Raw genomic sequence first — 21943 nt, 5'->3', positions numbered from 1 at the left:
CGCTCGCAGCTAAACGTTCACACGCAAAAATACTGAAAACCTAAATAAACAATAAACTTTGCAAACATCCTCATTTGTAGGTGGTTCATTTTCTTAATAAGTGCTGACCATTGATTTATACTTACACATTTAAAAAACACATTTAAATTGAAAGCAAAAAAGGTGTTGCTCAGCAGCTGCTATGCTTTCAACACTGGTTGCTAAGGTGTTGCTAGGCCATTGCTGTGTTATCCAGGGGGTTGTTAAGCTGTTGTCAGGCCATTGCTGTGGTTTCCAGGGAGTTTCTAGGTGTTGCAAGGCCATTGCTATGTTATCCAGGGGGTTGTTAAGGTGTTGCTAGGTCATTGCTGTGGTTTGCAGGGAGTTTCTAGGTGTTCTAAGGCCATTGCTATGTTATCCAGCGGGTTGTTAAGGTGTTGATAGGCCACGTTTATGGTATCCCAGGCAGTAAGTGTTGCTAGGCCGATGCTATGGTATCCTCGGGATTGTTATGGTGTCACTAGGCCATTGCTATGGTATCCAGGGGATTGTTAAGTTGTGGCTAGGCCATTGATGTGGTTTCCAAGGAGTTTCTAGGTGTTGCAAGGCCATTGCTATGGTATCCATGGGACTGTTAAGGTGTTGCTAGGCCACTGCTGTGGTATCCTGGGGATTGTTAAGGTGTTGCTAGGTCATTGCTGTGGTATCTAAGTGGTTTTAAAGGTGTTGCTAGGCCACTGCTATGTTATCCAGGGGATTGTTAAGGTGTTGCTAGGCCATTGCTATTGTATCTAGGGGGTTGCTAAGGTGTTACTAGGTCATTGCTATAGTTTCCAGGGCATCATTAAAGTGTTGCTAGGCCTTACTATGGTATCAGGGGGTTAAGGTGTTGCTAGGCCATTGCTCTGGTATCCCAGGTGGTTGCTATTGTGTATTGTGTTTGAACATAGACTGTAAGAAAACAATCCATGTGATCAGCCCCAAAAGCACAAGCACACTATGCCACTATAGCTTCCACAATCCTGCAAAGTTTAGTGGTTCTACACGGTGAAACCGGTACAGAAAAGTGCAATACAGTAGAATGAAGTAAAGCCAACTTTGACTTCAAATATCATTATAGAGTTCATTTGTTTGTAAACCCCATCTGTATCTCTCACTATGTGTTCACTCACCACTTCCTAAACACCCAGACGCTGCTGGTAAATGGTGCACTTCAATGTTTCTGAAAACTCCCTTTCTTGGATCTTCTTACCTGCTGAACCACGAGAACAGCTTCACTCACAGCTTCCTAACCACTATCAGTGAATTGACCCTGGACCACAGGCAGGAACCAAGGTACACAGCTCACCACCAGCCGTTTAAAATGAAAGTCATTTTAAATCTCATCTTCCCTTCCATAAAGACTTTATGAAGATGGCACACAATTTTTTGCCACCAAAGATCAAAGCATTCATTAAAAACGTCACAAATATGAAGTTATATTGTTACTGTTTTTGTGCCTTGCACAGTTTAAATGTCCAGAAGAAAAACTCGTTGGACACACCAGACAGTTTGTGTTATAATTTTATTCTCAAATTGTCAGAGTTGGAGTGAAGAAAGGATGAAGTACTGATAATACAACAGCAAATCAAATAAAAACTAAACAAAATCATTGAAAATAGAATACAGTAGTGCTAGTTAAGATATGATGGTTGTTCACGGTGACCCCTCATAAGTGTAATCGTTTCTTTCCTATTGCAAAACGGGGTCTGAAATGTGCCGACACATATTTTAAGGTGTTCAAAGTCTATTTCTTCAGAGCCTCCACTTTAGCCACAAATTGCCGGATATCATCAGCCAGGAGCTGTGGCTCCTCCAGGGCAGCGAAGTGTCCTCCACGGGGCATATATGAGTAGGACATAATGTTCTTGTATTTCTGCCGAGCCCACAGGGGTGGGCAGTGGAGCAGGTCCTCTGGGAAGGCGGCCAGCCCGGTGGGCACGTATACGCTTGTCCTGAGGGCACATAGACAAGAACTCCACATTGCAGTTTCTTTCTGTCCTAATGATATCAACTGTTTGTAAATGGCTTATGTATGACAATAGTGTGTTCTAGGGATGTATATTGTGACTAATATTGGTATATTGACTAAATAAATAAATATTTGGACAATTCATTTTCAGTTTAGCTGCACACTAGGGACTGAGTACGAGCAGGGGTGTAAAGAGTACTGAAAATACCTACTCAAGTACAAGTACTGTTTTTGTAGTGATACTTTAATCAAGTACAAGTAATAGTATTAGTAAATAAAATTACAAGTAAATGAGTAGTTCATTAAAACTATTTAAGTACTGAGTTACTTAGCTACTTTTTTGTATTTCCACTGCCACAACCTGAACATATTTCTGAGCTGCCTCAGCTACCTCAGCTACTTCTACTCCAATAAGTACACTTATAGGGAAAACTGTACTCAAGTACAGTAACGAGAGTACATATTATTGGTACTTGCCAATACCGATAAAATTGGGTAACCTACTTGGAATGAAGCAGTTGTTAGCATAAATGAGTTCAATGTATCTTAACAGTTAAATGATGTGCATTAGCTAGCTGTGCTACATTAGTTACTTTTCCTCAAGTAACACTGCAGTGGAGGAGAATCAGAAAAGCACTTCATTACAGCTGTAAAGTACATTTCATAGTTTTGATCCTCATCTGTCTCTTTTAACAGCAGCAGCCTCTGTAGCTCAATAACAGCAGGAATCACATCTCACTTCTCACTTCTGGTGTTCTATGTCTGAAGTTTTATGTGATTGTGTGGTGTGGTTTGTGGTGTTGGTGGTAAGCTATAGTTCAGTGTCCTCTAAAGCCAGACATACACTGTCCAAGTTTCACCAGTCTTGTTCTTCGCTGACTCACACTATACAACTCAATGGACTATCATGAATGGACAAAGCCTATCTATGATTTATATACTCAAACTGATAAACTGACATGCGGCATCGTGATGATCCACATCGCATTTCATTCAAAATAACATGCTGCGCATAAAGCACTGGAGGAACATGCTGAGAAGCTTGTAGCGTTGCTACTTTGTGAGGTACACGGTTGGGCAGTACAGTCTCTACAGCCTATTTTTAAGGCAGCTTAAAAAAATCAACATATTAACATTTATATTTCATGTTTCTAATTACTCAGGGTCAACCAGTATGGACTTTAGTAGCAAATGTTGACTTTGGTTTTCATGGTGTAACTGTGTGCTTAAAAACAAGCTAACATTACCTACTATATTCCTGGTGGCAAAATGTCAAGGTGGAATGTTTAAAGTAGCGAACACTCTGGCGTCCGACTGCCATGGAGTCACTAACACTTCTATGTGTGAGGAGACCCTCGTCCACTGCCAGCTTGAGCTGCTTGTTCATTAGCACAACAACATACAGTAGGCTTACTTATTAGCTGATATCAAATGTTGATATCAGTGCATTTGTTGTGAGTATGAGTAAATCGGGATGATATTGGAGAGATACTTGATACCAGTATTGGTTTCAATACGTTTCTATGGTACGCAGAGGAAAACATTTCATTTTTTTTTTATTATTACTCAAAAATAGTCAAGGAAAATCTGTACAGTTTCATTTGAAGAGTAACAGAGACTGCCTCTTCAGATGAGCTAACACTAGAGTTAACCAGTACAATTTGTCTGTAAACTTTGTCCACTGTGGTGGTTTTTGGTATCTGTTGTTTGTCCTGCAAGTATCAGTTATGCAGTTATGAGTTCACACATGTCAAGGTTCAAAGTCGTGTGAAAGGATAATTATACTATGATTAGGAATTATAATGATGTTTTTAAAAATTCTGTCAAATTCAATGAGGGTAGTGCAAGCAAATTCACACAGTAGTTTAATGTGAAAGTGTTTATTGTAGAGAAATTTAATGGCTCAAATTTCTTTACAGTGGTGGTGATAGGAATCAGACATTACAACATCTACAACACAAATATAGCTACTTTGTTTACTTTCCAAAACCACCCGTGAAACTACACGTGTCTTCATATGTGATGATGATGGGTAAAACGTACCTCTCCACCACGCATAAGTCTAAAAACCTTCTCAAAACTATGGTAAAACAATCAGGCAGCATATCCATAAACACTTAGTCTAATAACTTTCTGTGAGGGAGCTTTTAGCGGTGGACATCTGGCTCCTATCACCAAGACTGTGAACAATACTTACTCTGTAAGTTTCTCTAGAACTGAGCATTTCACACCAAACCCCTCGGAATGACTCTGTTTACATCGTAACCTTTTAAGCGTGCAGAAAATTGGAATCCCTTTTAAGGAATTACAGAAGACAGCTGTGTCTGTATGCTAAGCATGCCGGGCAGATCGGTGTTCTTTTGTGCATGTGGGTCAGTTCAGGAGTGTGACCTGTTCAGACTGATGGCACATACAGGCCATGGAAAATACTGGACGGGTAGCAACCCAAGTGTGGTGGGAAGGGTGTTGGCTCCTCATATACCATTAAACCTCTTCCTTGTGTCTCTATGCTACGTTTACATGCATCTTCACAGAGATATAAATCGACTTGAAATAGGCAAACTTTGGACGAAACACATGTTTTGGCTGAGCAACTGCATTTGGGGTAGAGGGAAAGAAATGGGGTAAGAAATGACTTTCACACAGTCGGTAGGCCCCTAACACCACAGGACTGAAACTGAGGCGTGTGAAGTTCTCACCTGGCGTCCTCCCTTTTCCAAAGGCCTTCTTTGAAGTTCTCTTTGTAAAAGCGCATTGAAGGCACTATGGAACCCATAGTCCAATAGATCATGACAATAGTGAGGAGGTCATCAAGGCTGAATTTCCTGGAATTGTACAGAATTCACAGCATCATGTGGCCATGAAAGAGTATTAATTGATTCACTTAATCACACTTTTATCTACACTTACTGTTCACTTAACTCTAGTAGCTCCACTTTGCTGGTGCATAGTTAGCTCATAGCTTGACCTGCTAACTTAACATTAGCTTAGCGAGCAGCTACAGACCCAAACAGTGCCACGTACCACGGGTTTGGTTCTGACTGAAACAGGTTTAGACAATGAAAAGCTAATGTCTGAGAGTGTAAAAGAGGAGTGACCGGTGTTGGAGTAGTAGAAAGCTGAAATCAAACCTGTTCTGGCGTGTTTGGGATGGTAGCATTTTGGCTAAGCTAATGATAGCTTAGATAGCAGGCTAAAAGTGCCACAAACCACAGCAGAGGCTTGGTTCCATGCTAAACGACATCTGTTTAGAGAATAGAGTTTATTAAGATAATCCTTTATTAGTCCCACAATTGTCAACAATGGGGAATTAGATATTTAAGTCATAATTGAGATTGAACCTCATTATTGAGACACTAAGTCGTAATAAGATACTAAGTCATAATTATGAGATATTTAAGTCATAACTGAGATTGAACCTCATTATTATGACACAGTAGGTCGTATTAAGATACTAAGTCATAATTATGAGATATTTAAGTCATAACTGAGATTGAACCTCATTATTATGAGACCCTAAGTTATGCTTATGAGATGCTCAAATACACCTATGCTATATGAATCTCATTATTATGACATGCTAAGTCATAAATATGAGATATTTAAGTCATAACTGAGATTGAACCTCATTATTATGACACAGTAAGTCGTTATGAGATATTTAAGTCATAACTGAGATTGAACCTCATTATTACGACACAGCAAGTCGTTATGAGATACTAAGTCATAATTATGAGATATTTAAGTCATAATTGAGATTGAACCTCATTATTATCAGACACTAAGTTATACTTATGAGATGCTCAAATAAACCTATGCTATATGAATCTCATTATTATGACATGCTAAGTCATAATTATGAGATATTTAAGTCATAACTGAGATTGAACCTCATTATTACGACACAGTAAGTCGTTATGAGATACTAAGTCATAATTATGAGATATTTAAGTCATAACTGAGATTGAACCTCATTATTGAGACACTAAGTTATGCTTATGCGATGCTAAAACAAACTTATGCTATATGAATCTCATTATTATGACACAGTAAGTCGTTATGAGATACTAAGTCATAATTATGAGATATGAAGCCATATTTATGAAACTGACTGCAGTTAATGAGATACTGCGTCATAATTATGAGATAAAACATCATTATTATGAGATAGCAACTCATAATTATGAGTCATAATAATGAAAAACCTTCTGATTGTTATGATTGACTAAATGTCTGTATATTCTGTCCAGTGGTGGAAACGGGCTTTCGTACTAAAGTGACCAAACCTGGCTAAAGTTAGGTCAGTCAGGCTGCCTAGCAGCTATGCTAAGCTAGCTACGCTATCCGCTTCTCGTTAACCGCACACGGTGACGTCATCCTCTAACGGTAACGGTACCTCCGGCGGTAAAAACGGCGGCGGCTCGTTTGCTTTTTTGCCCCGTCGTCTTCTCCCCCTCCTCCCTCTTCTTCTGTGCTTTCGCTTCTCTCCATTATCCGAGCCGGAGCCAGAACCAGAACCAGACCCAGAGCCAGAGCCAGGCCCCGGACGGGGGGAGGGTTTGTGTGCGGGCTCGACGCCTCGGCGCCCGACCACCTGCATAACGGCCGCCGCTGGCTTAGCTAACCAGGCAAAGAGCTGTCCTATCGCTCCCCGGTGAACGCGGAATAAAACCCCGAGTAAAAGCTGTGAGTGCGGCCTTTATGTTGCGAGCCTTTTCCGAGGAGCGAGCGACATTGGCGCAGCACGAAGCAGGCATCACAGCCGCTCTGGCTGCGGCTCCTCATCCCGACACAGCCCGCCTCCCTCAGCAGCGGAGATCCGTGACGACACGCAGAGCTGGTGCTGGGAGTCGATCCCAAAAAGAATCGACTCCTCTATTCCCAGTGAGTCGACTCCAAAGCTTTCAGGTTTTCCTCACGCAGAGAGGACGATATTCTGTCATTATCTGAGCGATCCGTCCTTCCCCGCGTCACACATCGATAATCCAGCACTGTTTTACCTCAGACAACAGTGGAAAACAAAATAAAATGGCATATTTAGTTATATAACGAAACGCTATGAAACAGCCACGGCCAAAACATCTACTGACCTGAAGATGTCAGGTGCTGTTTTGCCAGCGCCTGTTAGTTCATCTAGCTTTAGCTCTCCTAATCCTCTTGCTAAGATCATGAACAATTAATATTGCACTTCATCGAGATCATCGATCCTTGAAATCGACTCCTTCGATTGCAGTCACTTGGAATCAGAATCAGAGTCGACTCCGTGGTTTTTGGAATCGAAATTTTGTGCTCGGCTTTCTTCGCTCGCAGCTAAACGTTCACACGCAAAAATACTGAAAACCTAAATAAACAATAAACTTTGCAAACATCCTCATTTGTAGGTGGTTCATTTTCTTAATAAGTGCTGACCATTGATTTATACTTACACATTTAAAAAACACATTTAAATTGAAAGCAAAAAAGGTGTTGCTCAGCAGCTGCTATGCTTTCAACACTGGTTGCTAAGGTGTTGCTAGGCCATTGCTGTGTTATCCAGGGGGTTGTTAAGCTGTTGTCAGGCCATTGCTGTGGTTTCCAGGGAGTTTCTAGGTGTTGCAAGGCCATTGCTATGTTATCCAGGGGGTTGTTAAGGTGTTGCTAGGTCATTGCTGTGGTTTGCAGGGAGTTTCTAGGTGTTCTAAGGCCATTGCTATGTTATCCAGGGGGTTGTTAAGGTGTTGATAGGCCACGTTTATGGTATCCCAGGCAGTAAGTGTTGCTAGGCCGATGCTATGGTATCCTCGGGATTGTTATGGTGTCACTAGGCCATTGCTATGGTATCCAGGGGATTGTTAAGTTGTGGCTAGGCCATTGATGTGGTTTCCAAGGAGTTTCTAGGTGTTGCAAGGCCATTGCTATGGTATCCATGGGACTGTTAAGGTGTTGCTAGGCCACTGCTGTGGTATCCTGGGGATTGTTAAGGTGTTGCTAGGTCATTGCTGTGGTATCTAAGTGGTTTTAAAGGTGTTGCTAGGCCACTGCTATGTTATCCAGGGGATTGTTAAGGTGTTGCTAGGCCATTGCTATTGTATCTAGGGGGTTGCTAAGGTGTTACTAGGTCATTGCTATAGTTTCCAGGGCATCATTAAAGTGTTGCTAGGCCTTACTATGGTATCAGGGGGTTAAGGTGTTGCTAGGCCATTGCTCTGGTATCCCAGGTGGTTGCTATTGTGTATTGTGTTTGAACATAGACTGTAAGAAAACAATCCATGTGATCAGCCCCAAAAGCACAAGCACACTATGCCACTATAGCTTCCACAATCCTGCAAAGTTTAGTGGTTCTACACGGTGAAACCGGTACAGAAAAGTGCAATACAGTAGAATGAAGTAAAGCCAACTTTGACTTCAAATATCATTATAGAGTTCATTTGTTTGTAAACCCCATCTGTATCTCTCACTATGTGTTCACTCACCACTTCCTAAACACCCAGACGCTGCTGGTAAATGGTGCACTTCAATGTTTCTGAAAACTCCCTTTCTTGGATCTTCTTACCTGCTGAACCACGAGAACAGCTTCACTCACAGCTTCCTAACCACTATCAGTGAATTGACCCTGGACCACAGGCAGGAACCAAGGTACACAGCTCACCACCAGCCGTTTAAAATGAAAGTCATTTTAAATCTCATCTTCCCTTCCATAAAGACTTTATGAAGATGGCACACAATTTTTTGCCACCAAAGATCAAAGCATTCATTAAAAACGTCACAAATATGAAGTTATATTGTTACTGTTTTTGTGCCTTGCACAGTTTAAATGTCCAGAAGAAAAACTCGTTGGACACACCAGACAGTTTGTGTTATAATTTTATTCTCAAATTGTCAGAGTTGGAGTGAAGAAAGGATGAAGTACTGATAATACAACAGCAAATCAAATAAAAACTAAACAAAATCATTGAAAATAGAATACAGTAGTGCTAGTTAAGATATGATGGTTGTTCACGGTGACCCCTCATAAGTGTAATCGTTTCTTTCCTATTGCAAAACGGGGTCTGAAATGTGCCGACACATATTTTAAGGTGTTCAAAGTCTATTTCTTCAGAGCCTCCACTTTAGCCACAAATTGCCGGATATCATCAGCCAGGAGCTGTGGCTCCTCCAGGGCAGCGAAGTGTCCTCCACGGGGCATATATGAGTAGGACATAATGTTCTTGTATTTCTGCCGAGCCCACAGGGGTGGGCAGTGGAGCAGGTCCTCTGGGAAGGCGGCCAGCCCGGTGGGCACGTATACGCTTGTCCTGAGGGCACATAGACAAGAACTCCACATTGCAGTTTCTTTCTGTCCTAATGATATCAACTGTTTGTAAATGGCTTATGTATGACAATAGTGTGTTCTAGGGATGTATATTGTGACTAATATTGGTATATTGACTAAATAAATAAATATTTGGACAATTCATTTTCAGTTTAGCTGCACACTAGGGACTGAGTACGAGCAGGGGTGTAAAGAGTACTGAAAATACCTACTCAAGTACAAGTACTGTTTTTGTAGTGATACTTTAATCAAGTACAAGTAATAGTATTAGTAAATAAAATTACAAGTAAATGAGTAGTTCATTAAAACTATTTAAGTACTGAGTTACTTAGCTACTTTTTTGTATTTCCACTGCCACAACCTGAACATATTTCTGAGCTGCCTCAGCTACCTCAGCTACTTCTACTCCAATAAGTACACTTATAGGGAAAACTGTACTCAAGTACAGTAACGAGAGTACATATTATTGGTACTTGCCAATACCGATAAAATTGGGTAACCTACTTGGAATGAAGCAGTTGTTAGCATAAATGAGTTCAATGTATCTTAACAGTTAAATGATGTGCATTAGCTAGCTGTGCTACATTAGTTACTTTTCCTCAAGTAACACTGCAGTGGAGGAGAATCAGAAAAGCACTTCATTACAGCTGTAAAGTACATTTCATAGTTTTGATCCTCATCTGTCTCTTTTAACAGCAGCAGCCTCTGTAGCTCAATAACAGCAGGAATCACATCTCACTTCTCACTTCTGGTGTTCTATGTCTGAAGTTTTATGTGATTGTGTGGTGTGGTTTGTGGTGTTGGTGGTAAGCTATAGTTCAGTGTCCTCTAAAGCCAGACATACACTGTCCAAGTTTCACCAGTCTTGTTCTTCGCTGACTCACACTATACAACTCAATGGACTATCATGAATGGACAAAGCCTATCTATGATTTATATACTCAAACTGATAAACTGACATGCGGCATCGTGATGATCCACATCGCATTTCATTCAAAATAACATGCTGCGCATAAAGCACTGGAGGAACATGCTGAGAAGCTTGTAGCGTTGCTACTTTGTGAGGTACACGGTTGGGCAGTACAGTCTCTACAGCCTATTTTTAAGGCAGCTTAAAAAAATCAACATATTAACATTTATATTTCATGTTTCTAATTACTCAGGGTCAACCAGTATGGACTTTAGTAGCAAATGTTGACTTTGGTTTTCATGGTGTAACTGTGTGCTTAAAAACAAGCTAACATTACCTACTATATTCCTGGTGGCAAAATGTCAAGGTGGAATGTTTAAAGTAGCGAACACTCTGGCGTCCGACTGCCATGGAGTCACTAACACTTCTATGTGTGAGGAGACCCTCGTCCACTGCCAGCTTGAGCTGCTTGTTCATTAGCACAACAACATACAGTAGGCTTACTTATTAGCTGATATCAAATGTTGATATCAGTGCATTTGTTGTGAGTATGAGTAAATCGGGATGATATTGGAGAGATACTTGATACCAGTATTGGTTTCAATACGTTTCTATGGTACGCAGAGGAAAACATTTCATTTTTTTTTTATTATTACTCAAAAATAGTCAAGGAAAATCTGTACAGTTTCATTTGAAGAGTAACAGAGACTGCCTCTTCAGATGAGCTAACACTAGAGTTAACCAGTACAATTTGTCTGTAAACTTTGTCCACTGTGGTGGTTTTTGGTATCTGTTGTTTGTCCTGCAAGTATCAGTTATGCAGTTATGAGTTCACACATGTCAAGGTTCAAAGTCGTGTGAAAGGATAATTATACTATGATTAGGAATTATAATGATGTTTTTAAAAATTCTGTCAAATTCAATGAGGGTAGTGCAAGCAAATTCACACAGTAGTTTAATGTGAAAGTGTTTATTGTAGAGAAATTTAATGGCTCAAATTTCTTTACAGTGGTGGTGATAGGAATCAGACATTACAACATCTACAACACAAATATAGCTACTTTGTTTACTTTCCAAAACCACCCGTGAAACTACACGTGTCTTCATATGTGATGATGATGGGTAAAACGTACCTCTCCACCACGCATAAGTCTAAAAACCTTCTCAAAACTATGGTAAAACAATCAGGCAGCATATCCATAAACACTTAGTCTAATAACTTTCTGTGAGGGAGCTTTTAGCGGTGGACATCTGGCTCCTATCACCAAGACTGAACAATACTTACTCTGTAAGTTTCTCTAGAACTGAGCATTTCACACCAAACCCCTCGGAATGACTCTGTTTACATCGTAACCTTTTAAGCGTGCAGAAAATTGGAATCCCTTTTAAGGAATTACAGAAGACAGCTGTGTCTGTATGCTAAGCATGCCGGGCAGATCGGTGTTCTTTTGTGCATGTGGGTCAGTTCAGGAGTGTGACCTGTTCAGACTGATGGCACATACAGGCCATGGAAAATACTGGACGGGTAGCAACCCAAGTGTGGTGGGAAGGGTGTTGGCTCCTCATATACCATTAAACCTCTTCCTTGTGTCTCTATGCTACGTTTACATGCATCTTCACAGAGATATAAATCGACTTGAAATAGGCAAACTTTGGACGAAACACATGTTTTGGCTGAGCAACTGCATTTGGGGTAGAGGGAAAGAAATGGGGTAAGAAATGACTTTCACACAGTCGGTAGGCCCCTAACACCACAGGACTGAAACTGAGGCGTGTGAAGTTCTCACCTGGCGTCCTCCCTTTTCCAAAGGCCTTCTTTGAAGTTCTCTTTGTAAAAGCGCATTGAAGGCACTATGGAACCCATAGTCCAATAGATCATGACAATAGTGAGGAGGTCATCAAGGCTGAATTTCCTGGAATTGTACAGAATTCACAGCATCATGTGGCCATGAAAGAGTATTAATTGATTCACTTAATCACACTTTTATCTACACTTACTGTTCACTTAACTCTAGTAGCTCCACTTTGCTGGTGCATAGTTAGCTCATAGCTTGACCTGCTAACTTAACATTAGCTTAGCGAGCAGCTACAGACCCAAACAGTGCCACGTACCACGGGTTTGGTTCTGACTGAAACAGGTTTAGACAATGAAAAGCTAATGTCTGAGAGTGTAAAAGAGGAGTGACCGGTGTTGGAGTAGTAGAAAGCTGAAATCAAACCTGTTCTGGCGTGTTTGGGATGGTAGCATTTTGGCTAAGCTAATGATAGCTTAGATAGCAGGCTAAAAGTGCCACAAACCACAGCAGAGGCTTGGTTCCATGCTAAACGACATCTGTTTAGAGAATATCTGAGAGCTCAAAGAGTGACTTGTGTTCAGAGTTAATGGCAAAATTGAACATGTTTTGTGGCGGCTTCATTTTTCTGAATTTTTTTTCCTGGCTCTGATTTCTATTGCTACTAGTGCTGCATAACAGCGAACTTTCTCCCAATATAAGTTGAATCTAAAATATAAATGGGAGTTTATGTAGCTGTACAGACATGGAATTGAAATTTGAAACATATAATGGCATTATTTTAAAATACCAACATCGTATTTAAATACCTTAGTATACCTTATTACCAGATATATCTAACCCTACATCTGTAAGGTAGGTCAAGCTCATAAAGTGACCAGTGATTGAAAATACGAGATGCTGATAACAGAGCAGAGTAAAGGTGTAGATACACCAAGCAACCATAACATTAAAACCACCTCCTTGTTTCTACACTCATTGTCCATTTTACCAGCTCCACTTACTCTATAGGTGCACTTTGTAGTTCTACAGTTACAGACTGTAGTCCATCTGTTTCTCTGATACTTTGTTGCTTTGTTCTTCAATGGTCAGAACCCCCATGGGACCACCACAGAGCTGGTATTATTTGGGTGGTGGATCATTCTCAGCACTGCAGTGACACCGACGTGGTGGTGATGTGCTAGTGTGTTGCACTGGTCTGAGTGGATCAGACACAGCAGTTCTGCTGGAGTTTTTAAAGACCTCAGTGTCACTGCTGGACTGCGAATAGTCCGCCAACCTAAAATATCCAACAGCATCCTGTGACCACTGAAGGACTAGAGGATGACCAACACAAACATTGCAGCAGCAGATGAGCTACTGTCTCTGACTTTACATCTACAAGGTGGACCAACAAGGTAGGAGTGTCTAATAGAGTGGACAGTGAGTGGACACAGTATTTAAAAACTCCAGCAGCACTGCTGTGTCTGATCAACTTGCACCAGTGCAACACACATTAAGACACCACCTCCATGTTAGTGCCACTGCAGTGCTGAGAATGATCCACTGCTCTGTGGTGGTCCTGAAGAACAGGGTAAAAAGGGGCTAACAGAGTATCAGAGAAACAGATGGACTACAGTCTGTAACTGTAGAACTACAGAGTGCAGCTATACAGTAAGTGGAGCTGATAAAATGCCCAATGCATGTAGAAATAAGGTGGTGGTTTTAATGTTGTGTATGTTATATATACATATATGAGATACGCTGCTACTGTGGAGATTTCACCTCTCGAGTCCTCCATCAAGAAGATGCACATTCTGAGGGTCAGTCCAGCTGGAAAACTTCTCTAGGATGTAAGCAGCCAAGCCAACAGGAGAGTCATTCAACCCGCACCCTGCAGGAGGCGCCAAAGCACTTGAAGTCACTCTGAACTTGAGGTTTGAACGTGACATTCCACTTAGTCCACCACTCCTACTATTCACAGAGGCCTTTGTTGGGTGGGGTGAGGTCACAAAACCAGCTTCAAATCATCAATGCTTTATCCAGTCTTTTTCAAACTTGACACACAAGTATACGAAGAGAGTTTGAGCCAATATGCAAAGCTTGGAAACAGATTTATAAAAACAGCTCAGGCTCCTTCATACATGACCAAACCGGTACACTATATTGCCAAAAGTATTCGCTCGTCTGCCTTCACACACATATGAAATTGAGTGAGATCCCATTCTTAATCTATAGGGTTTAATATGATGTCGGCCCACTCTTTGCAGCTATAACAGCTTCAACTCTTCTGGGAAGGCTTTCCACAAGGTTAGAAGTGTGTTTATGGGGTGGGGGGGGGGGGGTGGGGGGGGGGGGCAGTATATCATGTACATGAGTTTTCCAAAAGACCAATGCATTTCTCATAGGGCTGTCTCTATAACTGACATCTGGAACCAGGGCAAAATAAGACTCTGGGCAAAATAAAAAATGTTACCACCACTATATCTGTTGTGAACATGCTTACTTGCATCTTACAGTGGTGCTGTGGTATCTAGAGTAAGATATCCTGGGTTAAAGAGCAGGAATACACCCTTCTGTTGATGCATTTTGAAGACGGGAGCACATTTTGAAGACCTCAACTCCTTTGGGGTGGACTTGCTAGTTGTTAGCTAGTGAATGCAGAAGGAAGCTAAAACATCTGTATTAGCGTAGTAAGTGTCTTCATATCATCATTACAGTGGAGAAAATGGATAACTTGACAGAAATGACTCATCATGCGACGAAGTCAAGTTAAAAGTGAAGAAGTCAAGCTAAAAGTTAAAGGTGAAAAAGAAGCTAACTGGCTATATAGAAATCTTTACCTGAGTTTGGCTTGTTTACTTTTGGCCAAAAGGCTAAAAGCTCGTCCTTGGTGTCCATTTTGTGCTGAATAAAGATAGAATTGCTGTTTTCTACAGGTATTTGTTCAACGACTGAGGTAAAAGTAGTACCAGTGCTAGCTGCTTTGTATTTATTAGCCTGTAGCTCAGTGGCTAGCAGCCAGGAGTGGTTGACACCACAGGGATTCCCAGTTTTTGTATGATATATTTATGTAATTCATGCTAGGTATTGTAGAAAAAGAACACTGATGAATAAAAGCATGAAAATGAAATTCTGTCAAAATGAGGCTGAGGGATACAATGCTGCATTATATGCTACATAACAATAAAAACAGCCTGTTTAGTACTAGGGGATAAAAGGAGGTCAGAAAATGTTGTGTAAACCTGAATTATGACAATTTTTGGTACATAAATCACACAAACACAAAAGTAGACCTCAATAAATGAAAAATACAGGATATGGGCTGTTTAAAACCATTTGTCATACGGTGGAGGCAGCTCACCCGCTGTGTCTGGTTTTGTTGCCTGGATGTGCAGGTAGCCGGTCTCCCTCAGCATGGAGAAGACATTCTTCTGTATGTAGGGGTAGAGGCGGTTGACATCCTCCTGGCTGAAGCCCACTAGAGAGGGGAAGTGGGAGCCCAATAGCAGAGACAGCAGCACGACCAGGTTTGCATTGGAAACGGGAAACATGTTGAGATGGAGGCCCTTCACACAGCTGTGGGGTTCAGTGCAATAGCAGTAAAAAGCAATTGAGAGTGAACAATTACAAAGCTCATTCCAAAACGTTGGGACAGTAGAAAGTTTTTTTTAAGCTAATTCCAAATTTGATGCCTGCTACACATTCCAAAAAAAAGCCGAGTCATCACATGTTACATCACCTTTCTTTTTCATGGCACTTATTAAATGTTTGGAGACTGAAGACACCAACTGATCCAATTTGGCGTTCTTGTGTTGGAAAAAGCGTGGATATCTCTGAAAAAGAGTCTAAAAGGCTGCATATGTTGCTTCAGAATGTGTACAAAACTTAATGGTGCTTTTACAGATGTACAAGCTCCCCACTCATACCTTACCGTTCCATGATAGATGCTGGCTTTTAAACTTTATGATGATAACTATCTGGACAGCATTTTTCTACTTTGGACCAGACAACACACACCTTCTAAGCCACTTCTCCTTCTGGGTCGCAGGGGGAGCTGGAGCCCATCCCAGCAGTTATTGGGTGGGAGGCAGGATACACCCTGGACAGGTGGCCAGTCCATCACAGGGCAGACACACAGACATATACATTCATGCACACCCACAACTAGGGGCAACCTGGAGGAAAGCCATACAGACCCAGGGAGAACATGCAAACTCCACACAGACAGATCCCTGGTTGCCCCGCCAGTGAATCGAACCCAGGCCCCCTCCGTGCTGTGAAGCAACAGCGCTACCCATGCTGCCCCCCGGACAACACATTATTTCCTTAAACATTCAAAAAGATCACAATACATGTTTCCACTGTGCATCAGCCCATTTCAGAAGAATTTGAGCCCAGAGAAGTCAGTGGCGTTTCTGGACATTGTGGATATATGGCTTCCACTGTGCATAGGACAGCCCAGTACAGCATTGGTGGATCCAGTGATGAACAGTGTTTCTTGACAATGTTTTGTCAAATTATTCCTGATCCCACATCCATCACAGGAGCATGCATGATTTCATCAGATGCTTTTTGAAGTCTTAAAATGCCCCGTCCCAACTTTTTTGGAATGTGTTGCAGGCATCAGTTTCAGAATGAGCATATATTAACAGTGAAGTTGATGAGGGAAACCAGCAGCTCTTACTCTGGTTTCATTTGAGCCATGTTGGTGGCGATGATGGAGCCCCAGTCACCACCCTGCAAGTAGAACTCGGAATAGCCCAGACGCTCCATCAGCTTTAGAAATACTCGAGCTGCATCCAGAGTGTTGAATCCTAAAAAAAACAAGAAAACCTTACAGGGTTCGGGCAATAGATCTGATCTATGGAAGTTTGTTTCATTCATTTTGCAGCAGGACTACAAGGCTAATGTAGCTGAGGTAATAAAGGCCTATAGCTCCAAGTTAGCATCTTTCAAAATGCCTACCTAAGCCATCATGCACTTGCCTCAAACCACGCTGAGTTGCTAAGTTATCTTAAATAGACTTACTTATGTGATTTCTGACACTGTATGACACACTGTTGTCTAAAAATATGGACAAAAGTATGGTGCATAGCTAAAACAGTAGTAGCAGTCATCATGAAGCAGCTTGCTAAATAGTGGTTTAATAGCTTCCATTGCTTCTACCATTTGGGGTATCAGCAAAATTGCGTGAATTGGATTTTTAAAATCAAAATGTTCATTGAATATTTTGCTTACATTTGCACAGATTAGTCATTACTACAACATATTTCAGTACCTTCAAGCTCTGGGGCATCAGAGTAGCCGTAGCCAGGAATAGAGGGGCAGATGACTTCGAAGGCCAGGTCATCCTGAATGGTCAGCAGGAGTGGCAGCATCCAATAAAACTCATAAAAAGAACCAGGCCAGCCATGCAGCAGCATCAGGGGTTTCCCAAGCTGGCCAGTAGCGGCAGCAAATGGCTTGCAGTGGACAAAATGTACATTTAAGCCTGCAGTGGCCCAAAAAGAAAAAAAACCATGTAGATCTGCATGTAAACAGACATTATATGGCCAGAAGTATGTGGACACCTCCTATTTACTGAGTTCAGGTGTTTATGCCACACTCAATGCTTATAGCCATGCAACCTCTACAGACAACACAGAAGAGCACAGCAACTTTAAACGTCACACTGTCATAGGATAGCACCTTGGCCACTTCTGAATTTGCTGAATTTCAGTCTTGCTGGATCTTATAAGTGCTACTGTGCAATGGAAGTGTCTAGACATGAAAAGGTAGACCACCATAATGCACAGAGCGGGCAGAGTGGGGCTGAAGTGTGTAGCGCATACAAATTGCCTATCCTCTGTTGCATCACTCCCTACAGAATGCAGCCAAACTGCCTCTGGAGGCAACAACAGCTGTGCCGGGAGCTTCAGGAAATGGGTTTCCATCGAGGTGTAGCTGCACACAAGCCTAAGAGCACTATGTGCAAAGCCAAGCATTGGCTGGAGTGGTGTAAAGCACACCATCACTGGACTCTGGAAGAGTGGACCATATTCTCTGGAGTGATGAATTATCACTATCTGACTGACTACTGGAAGAATCTGGGTTTGGCCAATTCCAGGACAACACTACCTACAGGAATGCTTAGTGCCAACGGTAAAGTTTGGTGGAGGACGGATAATGGGCTGGGCTTGTTTTTCATGGTTTGGACCCTTAGTGTGATGTTAATGCTACAGCATACAAAGACTCACCATGAATACGTTCCAACTTTGTGGCAACAATCTTGTAGAAAGCTTCTCAGAAGAGTGGAGGCTGTTATAGCTGCACAAGGCCAACTCCATATTAATGCCCATGGTTTTGGAATGGGATGACCAACAAGCTCATATAAATGTAATGGTCAAGTATCCCAAGATTCTTGCCTTATAGTGTATATTCTTTGCCTGGAACAGTTTTGCGCCTAAAATTATATTGCATTGTATGTAATTTCTGCAGTTCCTGATACATTTTCCATCCTCATTCAATTCACAGTCATATGCAAAACTTTGGGCACCCCAGTCAAATGACGTTCTGTTGATTTTCTTAATGAAAATAAGTTAATTTTTTGCTGAATTGAATTTATTGGGGGGAAAATTTAACATAAAATGTTTCCTGTGCAAAAGGTACGGCACATGTTAAACTTAATTGTGCACAGAAATTTGCCAAAAAGGTAGCAAATCAATAAAACTGTGTATGAATATGTATATGGGTATATATCTGTAAGTGCATAAGCTCGGGCTGACCCTCGATTTTTGTTTTGAAGTGTGGGTAGCGGTTCAGGACGTTAACTTGCTTCGCCCAGTCAAACTGGTGCCTCCAGTAGGAGATCACTTTCCTGAGGTACTCGGGGTTGAAGCCGTAGTGGAAGCCGGCGTCCTCCAGAGGAGGAGAGATTCGGGCCTTGTCCAGCCTTGCGTGGAGGTCCTGATGGGACAGGAGACATTAAGATCATTGTAACCGTATGAGATATTACAGACTACAACATTTTTGACAATGACTCCAAGATTAGATTCTAGATTTTAGTAAAAAAACATCTAAACTATCTTCAGAATAGATCTAAATATGCTGTTTTTCTTAACTTAGCTGTAGTGATGATTAAGCCATAGATTCCTTACTACATGCATCACTACACACATTACTACTGTACTATCATGCCCAGTACTTCCAGATTTGTAGTCCACCTCATCTCTATGTTCATTTGAAGCTGGAATAGCCTAACAGCTAAACACTGTTGAAAGAGTATCTGGCTACTTAAGTTGTCCGAGGTGGAATCCACAGGACACAGGACCATCCTTGTCTAATTTTACCCAGGACCGCTCCACCTTCTCTCACCTGTATTTCCTCATCAGAGGTTTCCACCATGAAAGGATGGATAGGAGGGTCATTGGCTGCTGGTCTCTTATCTCTACTCCACCATCCGTCGCTCTTGGCAATGGAACTCGCTTTCCTCTGGCCTCCCACTCGCCCTACTTGGCTTGCATTGGGACCACCAGCTGCCATGGAGACCCTCGGGAGCTTGAGCCCGGCTGTGCTTGGAAAACCAATGGAATGTCTGTAGACACACAAAAAACAGCATGTAAATGTTAATATTTTTTTAAAATTTCCATAGCTATAGTCACTGCCATTGTAGCTTTCAGATTATTTAAACTATTGGAAAACACAGATGCCCTTTACATGTTTCATACTGAATGGACAAAATGACCTGCAAATGAATCTGATTACACGAGTAGATGCCAGATGTAGTTTCATTTCATTAGCTTTTTCATTTTGCCTGCGCTGAGATGCACATACCCCCACGTGCCATTTCATTATAATAAAACGAATAAAATAAAAGGTCACCAACTTTCTGCAGAGTCAATCACTACAGACCTCCGAACATCATGTGGCCTTCAGATCATCTCAAGAACAGAGTAGAGAGCTTCATGGAATGGGTTTCCATGGCCGAGCAGCTGCACCCAAGCCTTACATCATCAAACGCAAAGCAAAGCATCGAATGTAGTGGTGTAAAGCGCCGCCACTGGACTCAGAGCAGTGGAAACGTGTTCTCTGGAGTGACGAATCGCTCTTCTCCATCTGGCAATCCGATGGATGACTCTGGGTTGCCAGGAGACGGTACTTGTCTGACTGCATTGTGCCAAGTGTAATGTTTGGTGGAGGGGGGATTATGGTGTGGGGTTGTTTTTCAGGAGTTGGGCTCGGCCGCTTATTTCCAGTTAAAGGAACTCAATGCTTCAGCAAACCAAGAGATTTTGGACGATTTCATGCTCCCAACTTTGTGAGAACAGTTTGGGGATGGCCCCTTCCTGTTCCAATATGACTGTGGATTAAGAAGGGGATCTCAGTCAAGTTCATATGTGTTTGAAGCCAGACGAGTGAATACATTTGGCAATATAGTGTATATTGTATATATGCCCAACCCTACATGGCCATATATCAGATTTTTGTATAGAAAACGAAGGGAAAAGTATATATATAAAAAATATAACTATTGGCGGATTGTTCCGCTAACCGCTTGCAGTGGGAGAATTTCCCTCGCGGCTCCATTGAAAACAGTGGAATATTCGGTTTTCCATCGTCTGTCTATGGCCTACATGTGAAAACAGCATACTTGGAATGTACAGAACGCTATGGGTAGATAGCTGTTAGGAAACACCTCACATTTAAGCTTTGAAATCATAAGACATAAATGCAACCTGCTAGCTGAATAGCTAACAAGTTGCTATGACCAGCAGTGACAATGCTGGCTAAATGTGTTGCTGGAACAAAAACATTTAATGTTGGTGGGTTTCAACCTTTTCAAGGTTGAGAGGCAAGTGAGATAACATTCAGCATTCGGCCTCCATTTAAAACTTTAAGCTACTTCTTCCAGTCAGACAGCATGATAAACGACTTATTCTAGCTGTTTTTTTGTATGGAACACTGTTGGGTTTTTCCGAGGATTAAATATTCCAGTGCTCTGGAATGATTCCGACAAAGGGAAACTCTATTTGACTGTATTACTCCTACATCTTTCTCTTTCCACCACTGGAAATGCATCAGAGCATCACTATGGACCATCCACGTGCAACTCATAGCATCTCTTAAGCCAATAAAATGTGATCAATAGGACACTTACCTGAAAGACATCAAAGAATGCATTCTTGCTGCGTTCCTAACTCGACAGTGCAGGGAGTGGAATTTATCCACCCAGCTGAGCTCCAGCATAAGCCACTGTAATTGGGGCAGCGTTGTAGGGTTAGAAGGCTGCTGCAGAACAATGGTCATTTGTTTTAGTCAGTGGCTCCCAATCCCAAGTTCAGAGGAGCTACAAGGAGAAGAGTTTTCCCTATCATGCCTGGTTCACCTCGTAGAGGGACTGATGAGGTGGGATGGAGGGAAAACACTGGACTGGGCAACCAAGGGCATCCAACTGGAGGGCATCCAACACAACTGGAATTGAGAGCCAGTGGTTACTAGAATGTGAAATTATGTCTTACTGGAAAGACATAAACATTACTTCACTTTTGCCAATGACTGCACTTCTAGACTCACATTATAAAGGATTCATATTGGCTACATAAGCCAATCTACAGGACGCTGCGGCTGGATGTTTTTGGTTCTCAGTCCAGCAGTGACACTGAAGTGTTTAAAAATCACCAAACCTCCACTATGTCACACATCACCACTATGTCAGTGTCCCTGCAGTGCTGAAAATGATCCACCACCTGCTCTGTGGGGGTCTTGTGGGGGTATTGGTATTGGATTAAACCCCAGCACTCCAGAGAACGCAGTTTGCTGGGCAGTTTGTATCCCTCTAGCCAATGCTTGGCATTGGGCACGGTGATCTCAGGCTCCTGGGCGGCTGCTCCAGAGCCTCCCTTTCCATTAGCAATACATTTCTACTGAGTTTATAAAAGTGCAAGTGGGGGGGACTGTCTAGATAATTCTGTGTATGTTGAAGTGGAACCTGAAAACGT

At 41.9% G+C, this 21943-nt stretch overlaps 2 protein-coding genes across 3 annotated transcripts; both read right to left on the bottom strand.

The window, feature by feature from the left end:
* Positions 1 to 1534: 1534 nt before the first annotated feature.
* On the bottom strand, positions 1535 to 7223 carry LOC119262432 (epoxide hydrolase 1-like). Its single transcript, XM_037534345.1, has 3 exons — positions 6387 to 7223; positions 4690 to 4815; positions 1535 to 1973 (listed from the first exon to the last, which is right to left on the bottom strand). The coding sequence occupies exons 1-3, from the start codon at positions 6479 to 6481 to the stop codon at positions 1766 to 1768; spliced, it is 429 nt and encodes a 142-aa protein (XP_037390242.1). The 5' UTR covers positions 6482 to 7223; the 3' UTR covers positions 1535 to 1765.
* Positions 7224 to 8823: 1600 nt separating this feature from the next.
* Positions 8824 to 21173, bottom strand: LOC108436631 (epoxide hydrolase 1-like). Of its 2 annotated transcripts, none has more exons than XM_017713254.2 (9): positions 21103 to 21173; positions 19320 to 19539; positions 18731 to 18911; positions 17245 to 17457; positions 16651 to 16780; positions 15328 to 15542; positions 13749 to 13857; positions 11979 to 12104; positions 8824 to 9264 (listed from the first exon to the last, which is right to left on the bottom strand). In XM_017713254.2, exons 1-9 carry the CDS (start codon positions 21123 to 21125, stop codon positions 9057 to 9059), a joined length of 1425 nt encoding a protein of 474 aa, XP_017568743.1. In that variant the 5' UTR covers positions 21126 to 21173; the 3' UTR covers positions 8824 to 9056. The 2 variants fall into 2 exon arrangements, with proteins under 2 accessions (XP_017568743.1, XP_037390227.1); XM_037534330.1 differs by having other exon boundaries at positions 13749 to 13809.
* Positions 21174 to 21943: the final 770 nt, after the last annotated feature.

The sequence above is a fragment of the Pygocentrus nattereri genome, chromosome 25 (genome assembly GCF_015220715.1).
Source record: "Pygocentrus nattereri isolate fPygNat1 chromosome 25, fPygNat1.pri, whole genome shotgun sequence".
NCBI lineage: Eukaryota > Metazoa > Chordata > Actinopteri > Characiformes > Serrasalmidae > Pygocentrus > Pygocentrus nattereri.
This window is presented reverse-complemented; position numbering and strand designations above follow the sequence as displayed.

Coding starts and splice junctions, on each gene's coding strand:
- LOC119262432 (XM_037534345.1), bottom strand. CDS start 6,481: ATGGAGAGAAGCGAAAGCACAGAAGAAGAGGGAGGAGGGGGAGAAGAC. Junction 4,816..6,386: donor CGCCGTTTTTACCGCCGGAG/GTACCGTTACCG, acceptor GTACAATTCCAG/GAAATTCAGCCTTGATGACC. Junction 1,974..4,689: donor TGGAAAAGGGAGGACGCCAG/GTGAGAACTTCA, acceptor ATGTGCCCTCAG/GACAAGCGTATACGTGCCCA.
- LOC108436631 (XM_017713254.2), bottom strand. CDS start 21,125: ATGCATTCTTTGATGTCTTTCAG. Junction 17,458..18,730: donor CTTCAAAACAAAAATCGAGG/GTCAGCCCGAGC, acceptor GGGCCACTGCAG/GCTTAAATGTACATTTTGTC. Junction 16,781..17,244: donor TGATGCCCCAGAGCTTGAAG/GTACTGAAATAT, acceptor TGTTTTTTTTAG/GATTCAACACTCTGGATGCA.